The sequence below is a fragment of the Papio anubis genome, chromosome 16, assembly GCF_008728515.1.
Source record: "Papio anubis isolate 15944 chromosome 16, Panubis1.0, whole genome shotgun sequence".
Taxonomy (NCBI): Eukaryota; Metazoa; Chordata; class Mammalia; order Primates; family Cercopithecidae; genus Papio; species Papio anubis.
This window is the reverse complement of record NC_044991.1, coordinates 64,912,461-64,931,051: the sequence shown is the minus strand read 5'-3', so window position 1 is coordinate 64,931,051 and position 18,591 is coordinate 64,912,461. Positions and strand designations below refer to the sequence as shown.

General features: G+C 40.9%; 1 protein-coding gene across 2 annotated transcripts in view; it reads right to left on the bottom strand.

The window, feature by feature from the left end:
* The window catches only part of CTNNBL1 (catenin beta like 1), a 177,551-nt gene that overhangs the window by 120,984 nt on the left and 37,976 nt on the right, over positions 1-18,591 (bottom strand). The window contains exons 2-4 of one of the 2 annotated variants that reach the window (XM_003904763.3): positions 17,901-18,089; positions 13,399-13,505; positions 4,282-4,421 (exon numbers count right to left, since the gene is read on the bottom strand). In XM_003904763.3, the coding sequence (XP_003904812.1) occupies positions 4,282-4,421; positions 13,399-13,505; positions 17,901-18,089 (436 nt within the window). Of the gene's footprint in view, positions 1-4,281; positions 4,422-6,178; positions 6,352-13,398; positions 13,506-17,900; positions 18,090-18,591 lie in introns of those variants that run through there. The other variant, XM_009216143.4, reaches the window with a different exon arrangement.

Genomic DNA, 18,591 nt, shown 5'->3' with positions numbered 1-18,591 from the left:
GGGGGGTGGGGGGTGGGGGTAATTAGAGGGTTTTTGCTTTAAACTGGAGTTATTATTTTTTATTAGCATCCAACACACTTATCATACAAAGGAGGAACCCAGTAAATAACAGTGATCTACCAAAAAGACTTTAGAAGGGACTCCACTAACCACTCAAATTGAGAACATGGCAAGCGACACACAAAAACAGAGTATTTATCCATTTGGCGCCATGTGATTGTTGTTGTGGTTTGTTTGTTTGTTTCCCTTTTATTCCTCCTTGTTCCTTTGGGCCAGTGGAGTAAATCTGGCTTAAAGCAGTCCACAAAAATGGATTTTTTAGCAATACTTTAATATGTTTAAATGTACTTTTGGTTTTATTTTTCCATAGAAACACTCTAAAAGGTTCACAAGAAAGGAGCTCTAAACACGTTTAATGATTTACTTTAAAGGAAAAAGTGTTTAAAAAGCATTATTTTGAAAAGGCAGCAGCTGCTGGGTTCCACCTTCTGCTCCCTCCAACTGCATTTAGAGTAATCCTCCAAAACCATGTGAAGTGTGTGCTCCCCACCCCCAAGATATGCTCTCCACAGATCAGAATCCATTCTGCAGCCAACCGATGGCTGGGCTCCAGCCTCTCAAGGGGGCAGATGAGGCACAGAAGCGCTGACAAGCCCTCACCAGCAGCAGTGATGCAGAGCGCCAGAATAAACTCTGAAGCTGCTTCTCACGGTTGAAAGGATGAGGCACAAGCTGTTTTCTCACATCCTCTGCCTCTTAAGGTTACAACAAACCAGCCTCTGATCCAATTAAAATCCCTACAGTTTATGTTTTCGCAGAGGAGGACAAAGCAAAGATGACCGGTGCTTGCTGGGAACATAACCAGCCATGTATGGTCTTGGTTGATAAATGAAGAGTTAAAAAAGATTAAAAATTTAAGTCATGACTGCCATGAAATTGTTTATTCATGGTAAGGTGTTTTGGGCAGTTACAGCTGTACAACAGTAAATTGTTAACAACCGTTTCCTGAAGAAAGATTTCCATTATAGATCACAGATAAGACAAGCAGCAGAGTGCAATGTTGCAGGGAGAGCAACGTTCCGACCAACAGAGGATATGGTAGATGCAAGTCAAGAGGACCTACCCTTTCCTGGAATCACTTTCAAGAAAAATCGTACTTTGAGGAGGATGACATTTACCCTAATTGCTGCCTCTAATTAAAATTAAGGTAATTAAAAAAATTTCAAATGCACTTTAAATTTGATGTAAGACATAATTAAAAATCAGATTTTAAAAAATATCATTAGGGCAGTTGGGTGCAGGTTGGCATACAAGAGGGAAAAAAAAACAGTTTAGCTCTCAGAAAACAGGAGGGAAATGGCAATCTGTCAAAGTTATTATAGGGGGATGTGTTTTTTCCCTTTTTAAAGACCAGAACTTAACAACTTGGAACATCTGTGCCCTTGCCTTTCCCAAATATGCCGATGTCGAGCAGCGTTTTTTTGTGTGTCAGTCTTCTCCCCAGCAGGAGCCAGGCTGGTGAATCAGCAAAATGTCAGTATCTTCCAAAAGCTGTTACTATTATTTTGAGTTAGCAGGAACAGAAAAAAGAATGAGAGTGGTGTTTCCAGAAAGAAAATAAGTCATTTCTGTACTAATACACAGGGTAACAGGTGACCATGCGACTCTGTCAGCAATGTCGTAAATCCCACAGGAAGACTCGAGGTGCACTGGAGGAACACTGGACTGAAAATCACAGACCTGGAGTGCCCGTCTTAACCTCAAGTTAGCTGTCCAACATCTGGACCTCACATTTGTCACTAAGTAAAAACAAACAAGGTGCTCAGCTAAGTCCTCTCTAAGGTCTGATCAGATTCCGAAATCTACCCTTCTGTAGGTGAACTGAAATGTGAAGTAACAACTAGAACTCGTAGTCTCTGAATCTGTGAAGATCATTAGTGCCCTGAATAGAGCTAGGCGTATGGCAGTTACCTGCCAAAGAAGGAATGTTTATATCCCCCCACAGATTCATATGTTGAAGCCTATCCCCAACGTGATGGTACCTGGAGGTGGGGCCCTCGGAATTAGTGTCCTAAAAAGAGACCCAGCGAGCTCCCTCACTCCTTCCACCATGTGAGGATGCAGTGAGAAAACAGCTATCTAAGAACCTGGAAGCAGACCCTCACCAGATACCAAAACTGCTGGTGCCTTGGTCTTGAACTTCCCAGCCTCTAGAACTGTAAGAAATAAATTTTTGTTGTTTATGAGCCACCCAAGTTCACGGTATTTTGTTATAGCAGCCCAAACAGACCAAGATAATGCCCAATATATATTTACTGACTGATGCTACTTGAGCAACCAGCATAGCTTATGGTTCCCAAGGGCCTAGCACAGTGCCTGGTACATCATGAGCACTCACAGCAGGTCTACTGAGTGAAATTTCATGAGACCATGTACTGAGCTCACTCAGCAACAAGTTAACTAACTAGGGTCCTTATACAACCCAGAACCCCACAGCGAACCCTGGTGAACAAAGTCATAAATCTGGGAGCTAACAGATCAATTCTTGATGCTATCTAACATTACATGAAGCATCAGAAATGTCTTAAGACAGTCCTTCAAGAAGCCTGCATTAAAATTATTCACTGATTTATTTCTATGAGAATTATCAGCCAGGCAAGAACTTAGTCAGACACGCTCTCAGGAGAGAGATTACCAGAAAGATGAAAATAACATGAAGCAGCAGCAGATTCCCTGTGAATATCACTCAAGCAGACTAACTTCATTTGTCTCTTACCTTTGGAAATCTGGATTTAAACAGAACAACTACTAGAAGAGAATTTGGTTTAATGAACATAACCCTGTCCACAGACACATCAAAAGCCTTTGCAATAAAGCTACAGCACATCTGATAGCCAAGATAAAGTATAAAATGGTTTTGGAAGTCACGATTCAGATTCAGTGACAAGTAACATTTACTAAGTGCCTACTACGTATCAGGAACTGTGCTCAGCATTTATACACTCCTTTGATCCTCTCAGTAACACGGAAAGCTACTCCAGAGGCTGAGGCAAAATCACTTGAGGCCAGGAGTTTGAGTCCAGCCTGGGGAACATTGCAAGACCCATCTCCAAAAAATAAAATAAAATAAAATAAAAATTAGCTAGGATGGTGGCATGCACTTGTAGTCCCTCCTCAGGAGGCTAAGGAGTAGGATCACTTAAGCCTAGGAGTTTGAGGCTGTAGTAAGTTATGATTATGCCACTGCACTTCAGTCAGGGTGACAAAGCAAGACCCTGTCTCTAAAAACAAATAAAAATAACACTGAAAGACAAAAATTATTAACTCTACCTGTGCAAAGAATACAAGGTGTGGAGGGGCACCATCTTTCACACAAAAATGAGGCTGAGAGTCAAACCTAGATTGTCTCTTTAGGCCTAACATGCAATCAACAAATATTAAATGTTATTTATTATGTGTTGTACCCAGTCTTTTTTTTTTTTTTTTTTTTTTTTGAGATGGAGTCTCACTCACTTTGCTGCCCAGGGTAGAGTACAGCGGCATGATCTCGGCTCACTGCAACCTCTGCCTCCTAGGTTCAAGAGATTTTCCTGCCTCAGCCTCTCGAGTAGCTAGAACTACCAGTGTGCACCACAACGTCCCGCTAATTTTTATTTTTATATTTTTAGAGATGGGATTTTGCCATGTTGGCCAGGGTGGTCTCAAACTCCTGACCTTAAGTAATCCAACCACCTTGGCCTCCCAAAGTGTTGGGATTACAGGCACAAGCCACCACAGCCAGCCTCGCTTTTAGGAACTGGAAATATAGGAATGAACAAAACAGAATAGCTCCCCTGTCCTCCTGGACATCCAAATGTGCTTTCTACCACGGTTCACTACCTTCTCTAGTCTCAACTCCACTGGACCATCAGTTAGCAGAAAGATGCCTAAATTAACAGATTCAAATCTGTCTGGCTTTGCCCCCATAAGGGGCCTTCCAATCCACATCCTAAAAAGTAAAGCTGTTAATGTATGAACAAATACATCACGATTAATTCTAGTACTAATAAGAGCAAATAGGACAATTAAGGATTGCCCAAGATTTGCAAGATTTGTTAAGAGAGAAAAACCAGATTTTCAAATGAGTAAAAAGCACTATGTGTTTCAAGATAGAAGATAATTAGAATGGAAACAGAACATCAGATTTTACAGCACACATCTACAAAGAGAGACAGGAGGGAGAGTAAATAGCACTTCCCCACCATGTCAGCTTTCCTACTGAGGTCAGATCTGAAAGGATATCTGTATTATCATGTCCAAGCAAGCCGAGAAGCGACTGTACGGCATTCAGCTCCACCAGAAGGTGGTACAGGTCTGGCATGGTGGCCACCACGTGCATCTCCTGAATGATGTCATTTAGGTCCAGCTCGGATTCCATGAACCTAGGAGGGAAAACAAGACATCATTAGAAGTAAAGGAGCACTATCAGCAATGAGGAGCAAACAGCAATAATCTAGACAACAAGACGATCTGTCAAAGTGTCTACAACAGACCAACCAAGAAGTACACTCATCCAAACACCATACTGTCACACAATTTCCTTGGGAAATCGATTTCCTCATTACAAAAATCAATCTTGGATTCAGATCTCATTACAGGGTTCCCTTACTCTTGCAGTCACAGGCTGCCTTTCAGAGGCTCCCAAAGCATTTTGTAGCACTAAACGATCTGCCCACCAGTCCTATAGATTAGCTACCATTACCCCTTGGTGTGGCAATTCACTCTGTTGCCCTGAACACAGTTATCCTACTACCCATCCAAAAAGGGTTTCTCTTACTTCCCACTTCAGATCAAGGGCCAGTTATTCCCCTTACCCAAAGGAAGATAAGATTTTCTGTATCTAAAAATACCCTCCCTCTCCCTCCTCTTTGGAGCTGATTCAGAGGCAGATACCAAAGAAAAGCAGACCTAGTCTCTGGCATTCTACAATCACCACCAACTTTACACAGCATGATACTTTACTCACATTTCTACACCTGAACCTTTCAACAAACCTACGCCCAGGCGCTAAGAACAGAACTACTTTGCATTCACGCTGCATGCCCTCCCCCGGTGTTTGACATATAAGAAATGCCGATTAAGCCTTGGATGAACAAGACAGGAGGGTTTGTTCTGAGATGGAAATGAGCTAATCTGGCGTAAGGCAATTGAACAATACCCGACTGAGAGTGACTGAGAGGAAGCAGTTTTTAAACTGACTCTGGAGTCAGACTATCTGGGTATGAACCTGGCTTAGCCACCTACTTAGCCTCTCTATGCCTCGGTTTCTTCTGTAAATAGGGACAATAATGTTACCTGTCTCACAGGGCCGCTGTAAGGAGTAAATGAGTAAGGGCATATAAAGCACTGAGAACAATGTCTAGCATAAAAAAGCACTATGTAAGTATTTGTTCTCTTTACTATTGCTGCTACTATTACTGTAATATGTCTATCTTCTCTTCTCGAAAGTAAACTTCTTAAAGACAGGAACTATATCTTTGTCTCTTATATCCACAGATGCCTACTGAATTAAATCGAGGGCGCAAAGAAAAGCGACACAAACAGGGACTCTTGAAGTCACACAGGATTCATCAACTTCCAGATGCTGTCGGTCTGGGTAGATACAGCTTCTCCAAAAATCTGAAGTCAGTAAGGAACAAAATCTAGAGACTTAGAATTCTTTAAAACATGTCCATATTTTAGACAACATCTATTATTGTTTTTCTACATTAGTATTTTTAATTATATGCTTATATATTTTTTCCCAGTTATAATATACTTCTAGTAGAAAACCAGGGAAAGAAAAGCAAGCCCTCAAAAACGTAAACAAATCATCCATAAGCCTACTAACCAAAAATAACCATTGAAAATACTCTGTATGTTTAAGCCTTTTTCTCAACTCACAGACCTTTAAATTCTATTTTAGTGTATGATATAAGGCAAAGATCTAACTTTATTTTCTGTGAATGTTTGACCAACTGCTTTAATACCATGTATGTTTGCCTGTATGTTTAAGTCATTTTTCTCAACTCACAGACTTTACCCCACAAAAGTAAGCCTACATAGTATATAGTTCTATATTCAATTTTTGCTGTTGTTGTTAATATAGGCTAAATAATTCCCCTTATCATTATTCTACTACAATAGGATAAGCCAATACCTGACAAACTGCTATAGGTCCTTCTCCTTCTACATAGCAAAATCCCTCACTCACCACAGCACTCTTCCCTGCTGAGCTGACATGGCTGGCCTCAGAATCCTTCTCAACACAGTGTTCCAAGAACAGACTATGAATCAATCACAGGCTGGGTGTGGCAGATTAAGCTTATCTACAATCCCTGTTCTAAATCATAAATTAATGGCCACATAGTATTCCCTTGAGTAGATATACTGTGATTTAACTAACCAATCCCCCTTTGTCAGGCATTCAGATAATTTCCAATTTTTTTTCCCTTTAACAAATGACACTAAGATGTATATGCATTCCTAATTATTTTGTTAGGATAAATTCCCAGGAAGGAAAGGGCCAAGTCAAAGAGTATGAATGACTTAAATAGATTTTGATATATTTTGCCAAAAAGTACCAATAGCACATGAAGTGCCTGTTTCCCCTTACCCTCTTCACAAAGAGTATTTCCTCCAATTTGAGATAGAAAAGAAAATTCATTTTGTATTTTGCATTTCTGATAGTAAGATGGTTAACATTCTTGTAATGTTTACTATTTGTATTTATCCTTTGCCCATTCCTATTAGGAGGCTCATTTTGTTTATAGATTTATAAACACTGTATATTAAGGAAATTAATCTCTATTCTATGCTGCAAAAAAATAAAGTGCCCTTTAATTTGTACATTGTGCTTTTTGATATAAAGGCTTTTTTTTCCTTTTGACATAAAGGTTTTAAAAAGTTCAAGTAGCAAAATCTTTGCCTTTATGAACTCTATTTTACATGTATCCTGAGCAAAACATTTTCTATGCTAAAAGAAGATATATTTTATGGTGTACTTTTATGTTTATATATTTAAATATTTAATCCATCTGAAATTTATTTTAGTGTATTGATACAGGGCACGGATCTAACTTTATTTTCTGCAAATATTTGGCCAAGTGCTCCAATACCATAATCTATCCTTTCCCCACAGATTTAAAAAAATGTCATCTATCATACACTAAATTTTAACCTGTACTTTAATCTGTTTCTGGGCTCTTCACTCCATTTCATTGATTCGTCTGTGAATTTCTGAGTCAGGACTACACTTTCACATTGTTATAGCTTTATAGTATGTTTTATGTCTGTTGCTGCAAAACACTCCCTTGTTGTTTTTATCTTTTAGTGTTTCCTTGCCTGTTCTCACTTATTATTCCAAGTAAATTTCATAATTATTTTAGCAAGATTTTCCCCCAATACCTTTTTTTTAAGAAGCTCCCTTCTCTGCTTGCAAATAGATTTTTTTTTTTTTTAGATCACTTGAAGTGTGGAAGCTAAATCAGAATCATGACTCAGTAAGGCTGGTGCAGAAAGATTCAAATAGTCCATGGGCCAGGAGATCTATATAATCCTTGAACCCAAAGGCCTCAACAAACCTCTAAGGCTTATTTGCCTTATGTGAATGTGTATATACAAGATTTCTGGAGAACAACCTGACAAAAGGTTTTTCCAGTTCACTTGGAAGAACCGGCAAGGGAGACTGGGCACTAAACAGTAAAAAACAAAATCATGCTGAGTGCAGGATAAGATCTGGTGATTTGGGTGATCAACAGCCAACGTGATGGCTCATGCCTGTAATCCTAGCACTCTGGGAGGCCAAGGTGGGCGGGTCGCCCGAGGTCGGGAGTTTGAGACCTGCCTGGCCAACACAGTGAAACCCCACTGCTACTAAAAACACAAAAATTAGCCAGGTGTGGTGGTGCACACTCGTAATCCCAGCTACTTGAGAAGCTGAGGCAGGAGAATTGCTTGAACCTGGGAGGTGGAGGTTGCAGTGAGCTAACATCGTGCCACTGCACTCCAGCCTGGGCGATGCAGCGAGACTCTGTCTCAAAAAAAAAAAAAAAAAGTGAAAGACTGTCAGTCACCTGGAGGGGTCTGTGCTTAGTCCTGTTTAGATCAAGTATTTTATTATTATTTTTTAATCAATAACATGAGCAAAGATATATAAAAGGCAAAACGAAAAAATGTTATATGACACAAAGCTTAAAGAGACAGTAAGCACAGCAGCTGACAGAATCAATTCAAAAGTTCCTGACAGGCAATAATAATGTGCCAAATCTAACCAAAGGAAAATTACCTGGGATCCACACAGAAAACTGCAGGCAACCAAAAAGTCAAGTACAAATGTGAAGGCTGGGAGAGATACAGTTTCATAAGGGCACATGTGTTTCTTTCCGAACTTGATGGCTTTAGTGAACCATAACTGTGACACAAATCAGAACATGAGACAGTTCTGCCAGAGACAATTCCTTATTCATCTCTGGACATCCAGCACCTGACGCAGGCCTTGGTCCAACACAGAAACTTGGGAGATGCCTGTAAATGGGGGCACAGATGAAAACAGCTGCCACAAGGTGGTTTTAGGGTACTTAAAAGAGAACAATACAGAGTTACACTGATTTAATGACCCTAAAACTTCATGACATCTGTTCAAGGAACCATCTTTTAGGAGGGATGTGGAAACCAATTCAGGGAAATGACCAAGATTCTAAGGAGTCTAGATAGATTTCATATACGAATTTGTTGAAATGCTTTCTCATTCTGAGTTGAAATTTTAAGAGCCAAAGATGCCAAATGATGGAATAGCTTTCTTTGGAAAGTTAGATCCTTCTCACTGGGATAGTTAATAAAGGGTAACATTAAAAAAAAAAAAAAAATACCAAGAGTTAGATGGTAGAATAGACTGTGCTTCTCAAGTTCCTTCCAACTTTGAGACTCTTCTTCCAAATATGGTCTCAACCCAATGCTTTTAAGTTCAGGAAGTCAGAAAATTATCAAAACAAAACAAACAAGCAGAGAATAAAATTGCAAGCAGGGAAATACTACAAAAATATACTGGGTCCAGTGTTACGTGAGTAACAAGATATCGTGAGAAATGCTGGACTTGGGAATGAGATTGACCTGGGTCATACTCCCAGCCATGCTATTTACTAGATGTGTGGGCATGAACAGTGAATTGACAAATATTTACTGGGCACATACTAGGTGCCAGTCATTGTGTTAGGCACTGAGGATATAACAGACAAAATAATCCCAGTTTCTGGCCTCCATCAAATATAAATAATCTATTACAAACAATTAATTATAAGGGTGTCTGGCACTACCCAAGAGAAGTGTCACTGGAACACAGAGTGTGGTGTCCCAACCTGATCAAGGAAGACACAGAATATTAACTAACTTATTGCTAGATCCTGATTTCCTTATCTTCCTATAGTGAGCGTTAAAAGAGATAATATATATACAGTGCCTAATAATAGCTGGCATATAGTAAGTACTCAATGAATCTATGTACCCTCAAGTTTGTTATGCTGTCACAGTTGTCTTCTGTTTTGCCTGACCAAGCACAGCCTACTCAGGAGCCTATTCATTTAAAGCACACACTACTATTTGCAGAGAACTGTCTTTAGGAATTAGGCATACTTTCAGCAATAGATGACTCACAGCTGGGGGAAAGGATCAAGTTAGAGGTGACGGGAAAGCAATAGAGCAACATATTAAAACAGTAACCCAGGCTGAGATGGGGTCATCAATTCCATCTGATATGACAGAGAATATTTTCCTAGCCTGCCCATGTGCATTTGCTTCAGACCAGCAGGATATTCTCCTTCAACCACAGGGGTGAATATCAGCAAATGACCAGCAAAGCTCAAAAACACTGGGAAAGCTGCAGAAATTGACAAGTCCTAAATGCAATCACTGGTGGGGAAACATGATGCTCCCTCCATCGAACTAAATCAGCAGTTCTCAAAGTGTAGTCCCTAGGACCCCAGGATGGGGTAGTGGGGTGGCTGGAGATCCTTTCAGAGAACTATAAGATCAAAACTATTTTATAATATATCTCAGACACCATTTGCCTTTTTCACTCTCACTCTCTCAGGAGTGTACAATGGAGCTTTCTGAAGGGCTACATGACATGATGACATCATTGCCCTGATGGCTAATGAAATGTGTGCTTGTCTACTCTTGTATTTTCCAGAATTTTCTAAGCACTTTGGGATATTCCATAATTTAAGAGTACAAGGAGATCCTGAGACCAAAAAGGTTGAAAATCAGTAAACTAAGTAAATCTGTCCCTGCAAAAATAAAGAGAAGAACAATTAAAGGACTTTCTAGGGAAACAGCACACTCCAGTCAAGGTGGTGTTTGGGAGAAAGATTGCACGGTGCAAACTGGAGGTTGCATAAGGAGAACTGTCAACTGAATCTGAAATGCAGTCCAATGAAGAGAGGCATTTTTGGGTACACGATCAAAATGACAATTGGATATATGGGAAAATAAATTTGAATGTTTCTGATCTCAACCGGAAAGTTTCATCCGAATACGCTCTAGCAATTTTCATCTTAATTGCACCTCGCTGATCTAGAGAATTATGAAAGACACTGCACCAGTAAGAATTCAAGAACTCAAGGTTAAAACACAAGGTAGTTTCCTAACTGCTTTTTGACAGGAAAAAAAAGTTCTTTATGCATAATTTCAATTTTCATATGTTCAATTCTAAAACTAAAATATTGTATGCATTGTCTGAATCAAAAACACTACTGATTTTTTAAAATAAAATCACACTGTCTTAAAACCAGTTAATGAACTGTAACACTAAGTACCTAAGATGTAGATGGTGAACATAACCTGCAGAAACTCTGCTCCATATTGACAGACGTGTATCTACCAAGTGGGCAAAGGAAATACCGGTGTTCAAAGAAGTAAGCTGAATTTCTTACATTTCCCGTGTTATTAACCTGCAGCATAGCTTCTTCATAATGTATCCTTAGGTTCAAGCAATGCGGACGTAATAAAGACAACAGGCACTACATAAGCTCTCTTATGCTTATTAAGCACCTACAGCAAGGCAAGTACTGTGGTAGGCACTAGAGACAAACAAGACACAGTTCATCTCCTAAAAGGAACAGAGTATAATGCAGGAACCACTGAGTACAGAAATAACAACAAAATAAATGGCAAAGATGTTAAAGACTGATCACACGCATTGTGGGCAAGAACACAAGAAAAGAGATGCTGCTGCTGGAGGAGAATTTAAAAATAGAGTGAGAAAATTAGCAGTAGCCATCATTAAAATGTACATACCCTTCAATCCGGGAATTCAAAATTTACGTATCTATCCTACAGAAACATATGCACACAAAGACACATGTACAAGTAGGTACACTATAGCATTCTTCATAAAAGTCAATATTTAAAATAATCAAATGTCCATCAATAGAAAATAATTAAATAAGTCATGGTATTTCCAAACCATGAAATACTATGCACCAGTTAAAAAAACACAAGGTAGACATGCCTGTACTACCATGGACAGATCTGTTATATGACCCAAAAGATCAAGGTGCAGCATATGTACAGTGTGATTTGAGTAGAAACAAATACATTCGCATAATTAACTGTTCACAAGGTTCCTCTAGGCAGAGGAATAGAAAGAGATCAGAGCAGTGAAGGAGAACTTTCATTTTTCACTCTACTCATGTACCACTGGTATTTTCAGAATGACAATCTATTCATGCATTACTCGTGTAATTACACACACACACACAAACACACACACACACAGTGCTCCTGTATGGTGGAGATCAGTACAAAACCTGAAAGGACTCTGGTGCTGGGCAAGCTGGGCCCTGCTCTATTAATAGCTATTCCTACTATCAAAGAGGGCTGTGGCCCTAGGCCCAGTAACCACATTCTCCCCACCCTGCCTTCTCATTCACAGCATAGGGACAACACAGTTGACCACGTTGGCCTCACTAGGTTGCCATGAAGACTCTGTGCCCTCTGACACCTCTGGGCCTTTGTTCATGCTCCTCATATTGCCTGGCATGCCTTTCTGTGTTCTTTTCTGCCTAATAAAAATGAATCTTCAAGGCTCAACTCAACTACTATCTTTTCTGTGACGCCCTCAATAGCCCCCAACTTGGTATATACTGTTTCTTCTTCTAAGCACCCACAGAACTCTGCTCATATCTCTTTTCAAGTGTCTGTTTCCTTCTACCTTGCCTTTATAGTCAGTCTCCCTAGTAACCTATAAACTTGAGTGCAAAGACTGTACTACTCAACTGTTAATTGCCTGGGGGCCTTGGGCATATTAAGATTCATTAAAATTGTATGTCCTGGGAGGGACAAAGATAGGGAGAGAAAGAGAGGTTTAGAACATTAAAACTGTATAAATGTGAAAGTCCCCTTGGTTAGGATTCAAGACAGACTGAAAGATGCCAGATTCCTCATATCAGCACCTCACAGTGCACCAAGGTGCTAGTGCAGTAAAACTCACGTTAACTGTCATCTCATGGGCACCTACTATGTGCCAGGTACTAAGCTAAACACTTACCATTATTCTCCTTTAATCTTCATACAACTCTGTGAGGAAGGCATTATTTCCTTATACAGATGAGACACCCAAGGCTAAGAAAGGGGAAGTGACTTATTCAAAGGCATGTGTGTATCACACCAATATTTGTCAAACTTCAGAGTCTTTGACATGATCTCCACAGTAAAGCTATCACTAATGGCAGGCACGATCAGTCGTCTTTGGGCATTGAAAAGAATAATGCAGGAGAGTTAACATAGCAGGGCTGATCTTGAAAAGGGCTGGCTTACAAGGCTGGCCCTAGGCTGACAGCCAGGAACTTGGCTTTTGAAATGTTCCCTAAGTGATAAGGTTGCTGCTTTGTCAGCCCAGGGCACTGAACAGCTGCTTTCCTTCCAGGAGCCTACAATTTTGTTAGTTATTACTGGCAGAAAATGCCTACATGACCAGTCCTCCATAAAAACCCTGAACTCAGAGTCTCAATCAAATGGTCTTCCCTGGACAGCATCACTGCACACATGTTGATGCGTTTCACTGCTGAAGAAAGAAGCATGTCTGTATGATCCCACCCACTGGGAAGGAGAAAACATAGGAAGCCTGTATCTGAATTTCTCCAGACGCCACCTGATGTTGTGTTTCTCCCTTGCTGATCCTGTTGTGTGCCCTGTGTAATAAACCACAGCCCTGAGTATCACTGACTTTGAGTCCTAGGAGTCCTTCTAGTGACTTCCCAAACATGGAGGTCATCCTGGGATTCCTGGCCCAAATCACAAAAGCCAAAACAAACCAAACCCAAAACAAAAGTAGCCAACGAAACGCCACAGAGGAGACAGGGTGTCAGTAGAACAGAACCTTACTTCTCTGGATTGTCTGGAAACTTAATCCGCAATTCTTGGTTTTTATATGATCTCTTTTCAAATGTGAGGATCATTTTCTTCACTGAGCTTTCATCCAATGGCTCCTCCTGGTACAAAGAGACAAATGCAACAACTTCAGTCCCCAGGGGTTTCACATTCACTGTCACTACTTTCCGGTGGCTCTTATACCCCACCTCACTCTGCCATTGATCTTTCTGGGTTAAATGTACAGTACACACCTTTTTTTCTGAGATGGAGTCTCGCTCTGTCGCCCAGGCTGGAGTGCAGTGGTACGATCTCACCTCACTGCAACCTCCACCTCCCAGGTTCAAGCAATTCTCCTGCCTCAGCTTCCTGAGTAGCTGGGACTACAGGCACACGCCACCACACCTGGCTAATTTTTTTTTTGTATTTTCAGTAGAGACGGGGTTTCACTGTGTTAGCCAGGATGGTCTCGATCTCCTGACCTCATGATCCACCCACCTCAGCCTCCCAAAGTGCTGGGATTACACGTGTGAGCCACTGTGCCCGGCCACAGTACACACTTTATCTCCCCAATTACAATGAGGAGTAAGGGCCTGTAATCACATGCTTCTTTTTGTGTATATCACTTTCGATGTCTCACATAATGCCCACTATCTGTAACACAGGAAATTCAGCTTGAGGTGTTAAACACTGACTGGGCACTTTGGCACTTCAGCACTTCAGGAGGCCAAGATGGGTGGATCACCTGAGGTCAGGAGTTTAAGACCAGCCTGGCCAACATGGCAAAACCGTATCTCTACTAAAAATACAGGCACACGCCTGTAGTTCCAGTTACTCGGGAGGTTGAGGCACAAGAATCACTCGAACCCCGGAAGCAGAGGTTGCCGAGATTGTGCCACTGCACTCCAGCCTGGGTGACAAAGGGAGACTCCGTCTCAAAAAAAAAAAAAAAAGAAAAGGTGTTAAAGACTCACTCATTCAACAAACATTTCTTGAGCACACTGTATGGCACAGAGTAAGCAACAATATTAGATAATATTATTACACATTTACCTTGTCTGCCTTTGCTATACATGTAAGATAAGACTGAAAGGTTTAAAAGAATTGTTTAAGGTCAAACTCTGGGTCAGTGACAGTGACCCTTAATCTTTTCCTACAGCAGAAGTTGGCAAACTGCAGCCCATGAGCCAAATCCAACCTACTGCCTGTTTTTGTACAGTGCGTTAACTAAGAATGGTTGTTAATTAGCTACAGTCACTGCTTAGCATTTCTTATATATTACTTTGCCTGGTCCTTACTAGATGCTGAGAAGGAATTCAGACAGGTACTTTGAATCCTGAAGTAGCATCAAGAATTTAGTAACCCTGCCTAGAGAATGCAGAAAAAAGCTAGTAGACCATACAGAATTTTCTGGCTTCATACATTGGAATAATACCTATGAAAGCAAATAAAATGAATATTTGAAAACTAAATCATTTTTTCTCCAAAAAATCTACACTAAAATTTCACACATTTTATCTTCAGTTTACCTTCCAGTTTAAATTAGTGTGCTGCAATGCACCCTGCTTCTCTCAATACTATCCCAACACAAAGCTTCACAGCTTTGTAGTCATTGACCATAACTCACGCCTAAAAGCGATAAAGAAACTGCTATTAAGAGAACCTGAAATAGATCCTTTTGGAAAGCACTGAATCATTCCATAATTTTATAAGTACTTAAAAATGTTAGCTATTATTCTATTATTAAATTTCTATTTCCACATATTGGGCTTTAAGTGGGAGCTACCCATAAATTCATTTTCGGCATGACACATTTCTTAGATTATACCAATGATTCCTAGATCCCAAGGTTCTCTGTCGAACCCCTACCTCCTCCCCAGGGTCTACAGCTTAAAGAGAGGTTCCCTGATGTGGTAAAAACAAGTCAGAGTCCTGGCTCAGTCAAGACTCAGAGCCTAATTTCACTACTTCCTAGCCATGTGACAATGTTACTTTGCTGAATATATTCCTCAAAGCTTCATCAAGTCCAGCTAATTCTAACTCCTAAATCTTTCCTGAATTCATCCACCACACACTGAGAATAAAATCCCAAACCCCTCACATGATCTATGTAAGGATCTGGCAGGATCTGCCCAGATAATCTCTCCAACCCCAAACCAGGGCAAAGACCCCCATTGCTAGCCCATGTCTACTTGTTCTGTAGACTCTCCAGTGTGTGGCACACAGCGGGTACTCCGTGAAGATCTGAGGAAGGAAAGAAGGAAAGAAGGAAGGGAGGAAAGGAGGAAGGGAGGAAAGGAGGAAGGGAGGAGGGGAGAGGAGGGGAGAGGAGGGGAGGGGAGGGAAGGGGAGGACAGGCGAGGGGAGGGGAAGGGAGGGGAGGAATGAAAATGTTACCTGTATCTCTCAAGGTCATAGAGATGACCTAAAGAAAATATGTACATAAAAGTGCTTTGTAAACTACATGAATGCAAGCTGTTATGGTTATTATTAGCAACAGGCACACTGTACCCAACATCCCACTAGAATTTAACTAAAATAATCAAAACATTTCTAGGAAAGGGTTAAATCACTTTCAAGCAAGCTCAATATCTGCTACTTTTCTTTTTCTTAGCTAACATCGTGCCCCACTCTGGAGAAAAACCACATTAGTGTTAACACAGCTCTCACGGGATTTCCGAAGTCCTAGCCTCTCCAGGGTTTGGCCTTCCCTCCTTTAATTTCTCTCCAACACTGGGGGAAACTGAATTATCAGTCTTAGTCATCAGCCACAGCAGTATCTCCAATAGCTCAACGTCAGAAACCAGAGGGAGATTTCAGAAAGATGAATGCTGGTGATGTAGCACAAAAAGGACAATAATATTTTACAAGTTCACGTGACTTTACAGGGGCAAGCATCACTTGTTTTTCATCAAATGGGACTTTGGTGGCAGTGAGAAAATAACTCCTGGACTTGTAGCCTTCCATGTGTCATTTTTACAAAGTGATCTCTCTTTCCCTGTCCCTTAACAGAAGGGCTGGTCCCACATTACATTTCTGTCTCCCAGGCTAGAAACCACTTACCCATGACAGCTACTATCCTAATCCTCCAGTACCAGCCTTGCCCTACATGGGAATTATACCTGCCAATTAACTGCTGCTGCAGGGCTAACAGATTGAGCAGAAGCTGGTGAGGAGGGAAAGGAGGGAGGATGTGCTACACACACTGTTTGTCTAAGCCCTGGCAAGGCTGCTGCCCTCAGAGAGGAAATTCAAAAATTCAGGACTGTCTCCCACCACATATTTCTAAAGTGCCATCATCTTTTAGGGGCAGACCCCCAAATTAACACTAGTACAAATCCTAATAAGGAAATAGCTACTGTCACAACACAGTAAAGACCTTTTTGGAATATGAATCCATTTTTTCTTCTTCTCAGATTCACACGCCAGCCTCATTTTTTAAATCCAAACTTAGCATCGTGTCTTTGAGGGAACCAAAAAACAGCTGGCTCTTAAGACTCTATTTCCATAATTCATATTGAACAAAATGCCAGAGTGAAATAACATACAAGTTAACACTTAAAGATTTAAAAAGACACAGAGGTAAGGTCATTTCGTTTTTAATCACTGATATTTTACCTCCACTCTTCCCAGCTTCATTCATTTATTCATTCAATAAATATTTATTAAGGGCCCACAAGAGCTAGGTATTGCTCTAGGTACCAAAGATAGAGCTGTGAACAGAACAGAGCCAGTCTCTGTTTTCATGGGAGGTTGGGAGGAGGACAGCAATGAGCACAATAAACAACTAGAATTTCAAATCATGATACATGCTGTGCAGACAATATACAGAACACAGTGATGAGGGAATGAGAGAACGGCTTGCAGGGCTACACAGGAAAGACTTCTTGGAGGAGGAAACATCTCACTGAGACCTGAATGTGAAGAAACCAGCCATACAAAGCATCAAGGAAGAACAGCATTCCAACAGAGGGCACAGAGGTCCGAAGGTCCAGAGGCAGGAATGAGTGGAAAAGCCCCAAGGCATCTTGGGGAACAGCAAAGAGAAAGGCCCTGAGGAGTCTCCTTCCCTAAGCTGTACTTTTGCAGTCACATCTAAATACCTAACAATGTGGCACCCCCTTAAACTTCTCCACTTTTGTTGCTTTGCTAATACCACCATTTTCTCTGCCTAAAAAGCCCTTCCTTCCACTTGATAAAATTTGACCCCTCTTTCAAAGGTAATAACACAAGTGCCTTCTATGTGTCCTCAGTAAGATCCAGGAAGCCTGCCCTGACCCTCCCCTACAGTACATAATAAGGAATAATTCGAAAACTCTGTCTTGTTCTTTACATCTCGCAAGATGCTTTCCCAACTGCCCTAGCCCACTTAACCTTCACATTAACGCGATGAAATATGAATTCTTAACCCCATTTTACAGATGAAGATGGGAAGCTCAGACAAGCTGAGTATTTGGCCCAAAATTACATCCTATAGGGCCAGCCATCTCAGCTCCCACCCATCGCTGCCACGTTACCTCTTCCTCTTCCTCTTCCCCATCTCTGTCAATAATCTGAAGCAGCCTTTTTTTGTCATCATCCGCTTCTTCCACCACAGTCATTTCTTCTTCCCGATAGCGGCCACGTTCTCGAGTACCAGTTTGTTTCCGACGCATCTTCTGCTCCTCCTCTTCATCATCCCGGGGACGTTTTGTGCCCCTATTGGGCTGAGAGAAAAGAAACATAGGATTTTAGAGCTGGACATGACATAGAAGCTGGGCATGGTGGCTCACACCTATAATCCCAGCACTTTGGGAGGCCAAGGAGGGCAGATCTCTTGAGCCCAGGAGTTTGAGACCAGCCTGGGCAACATGGCAAAACTCTAACTCTACAAAAAATACAAAAAAAAAAAAAGACTTTGCAAGGCATAGACAGCAAATATCCTAAAAGCTTTCAAGAATTCTCTGACTCAAAAGCAGCCAGCATACAATTTCTCCCACCACATGGAGTAAAGCTCTATGTGGTCATTTTTCAGATCCTTAATGATTCTATAAATATACCATGAAAGTCAGTGGGAATTTTTTATATACAGTTTTGCCATTTCACAAAAGTTCCTATGTATATGGAAATAGCAACAAAGCTATCTTAAGATGGTGACGCCGGGTTAGGCTCATGTACTAGTCAAGATATAACTCCCAATGTCAACCTCTTAGCACCTGGTTTTAATTC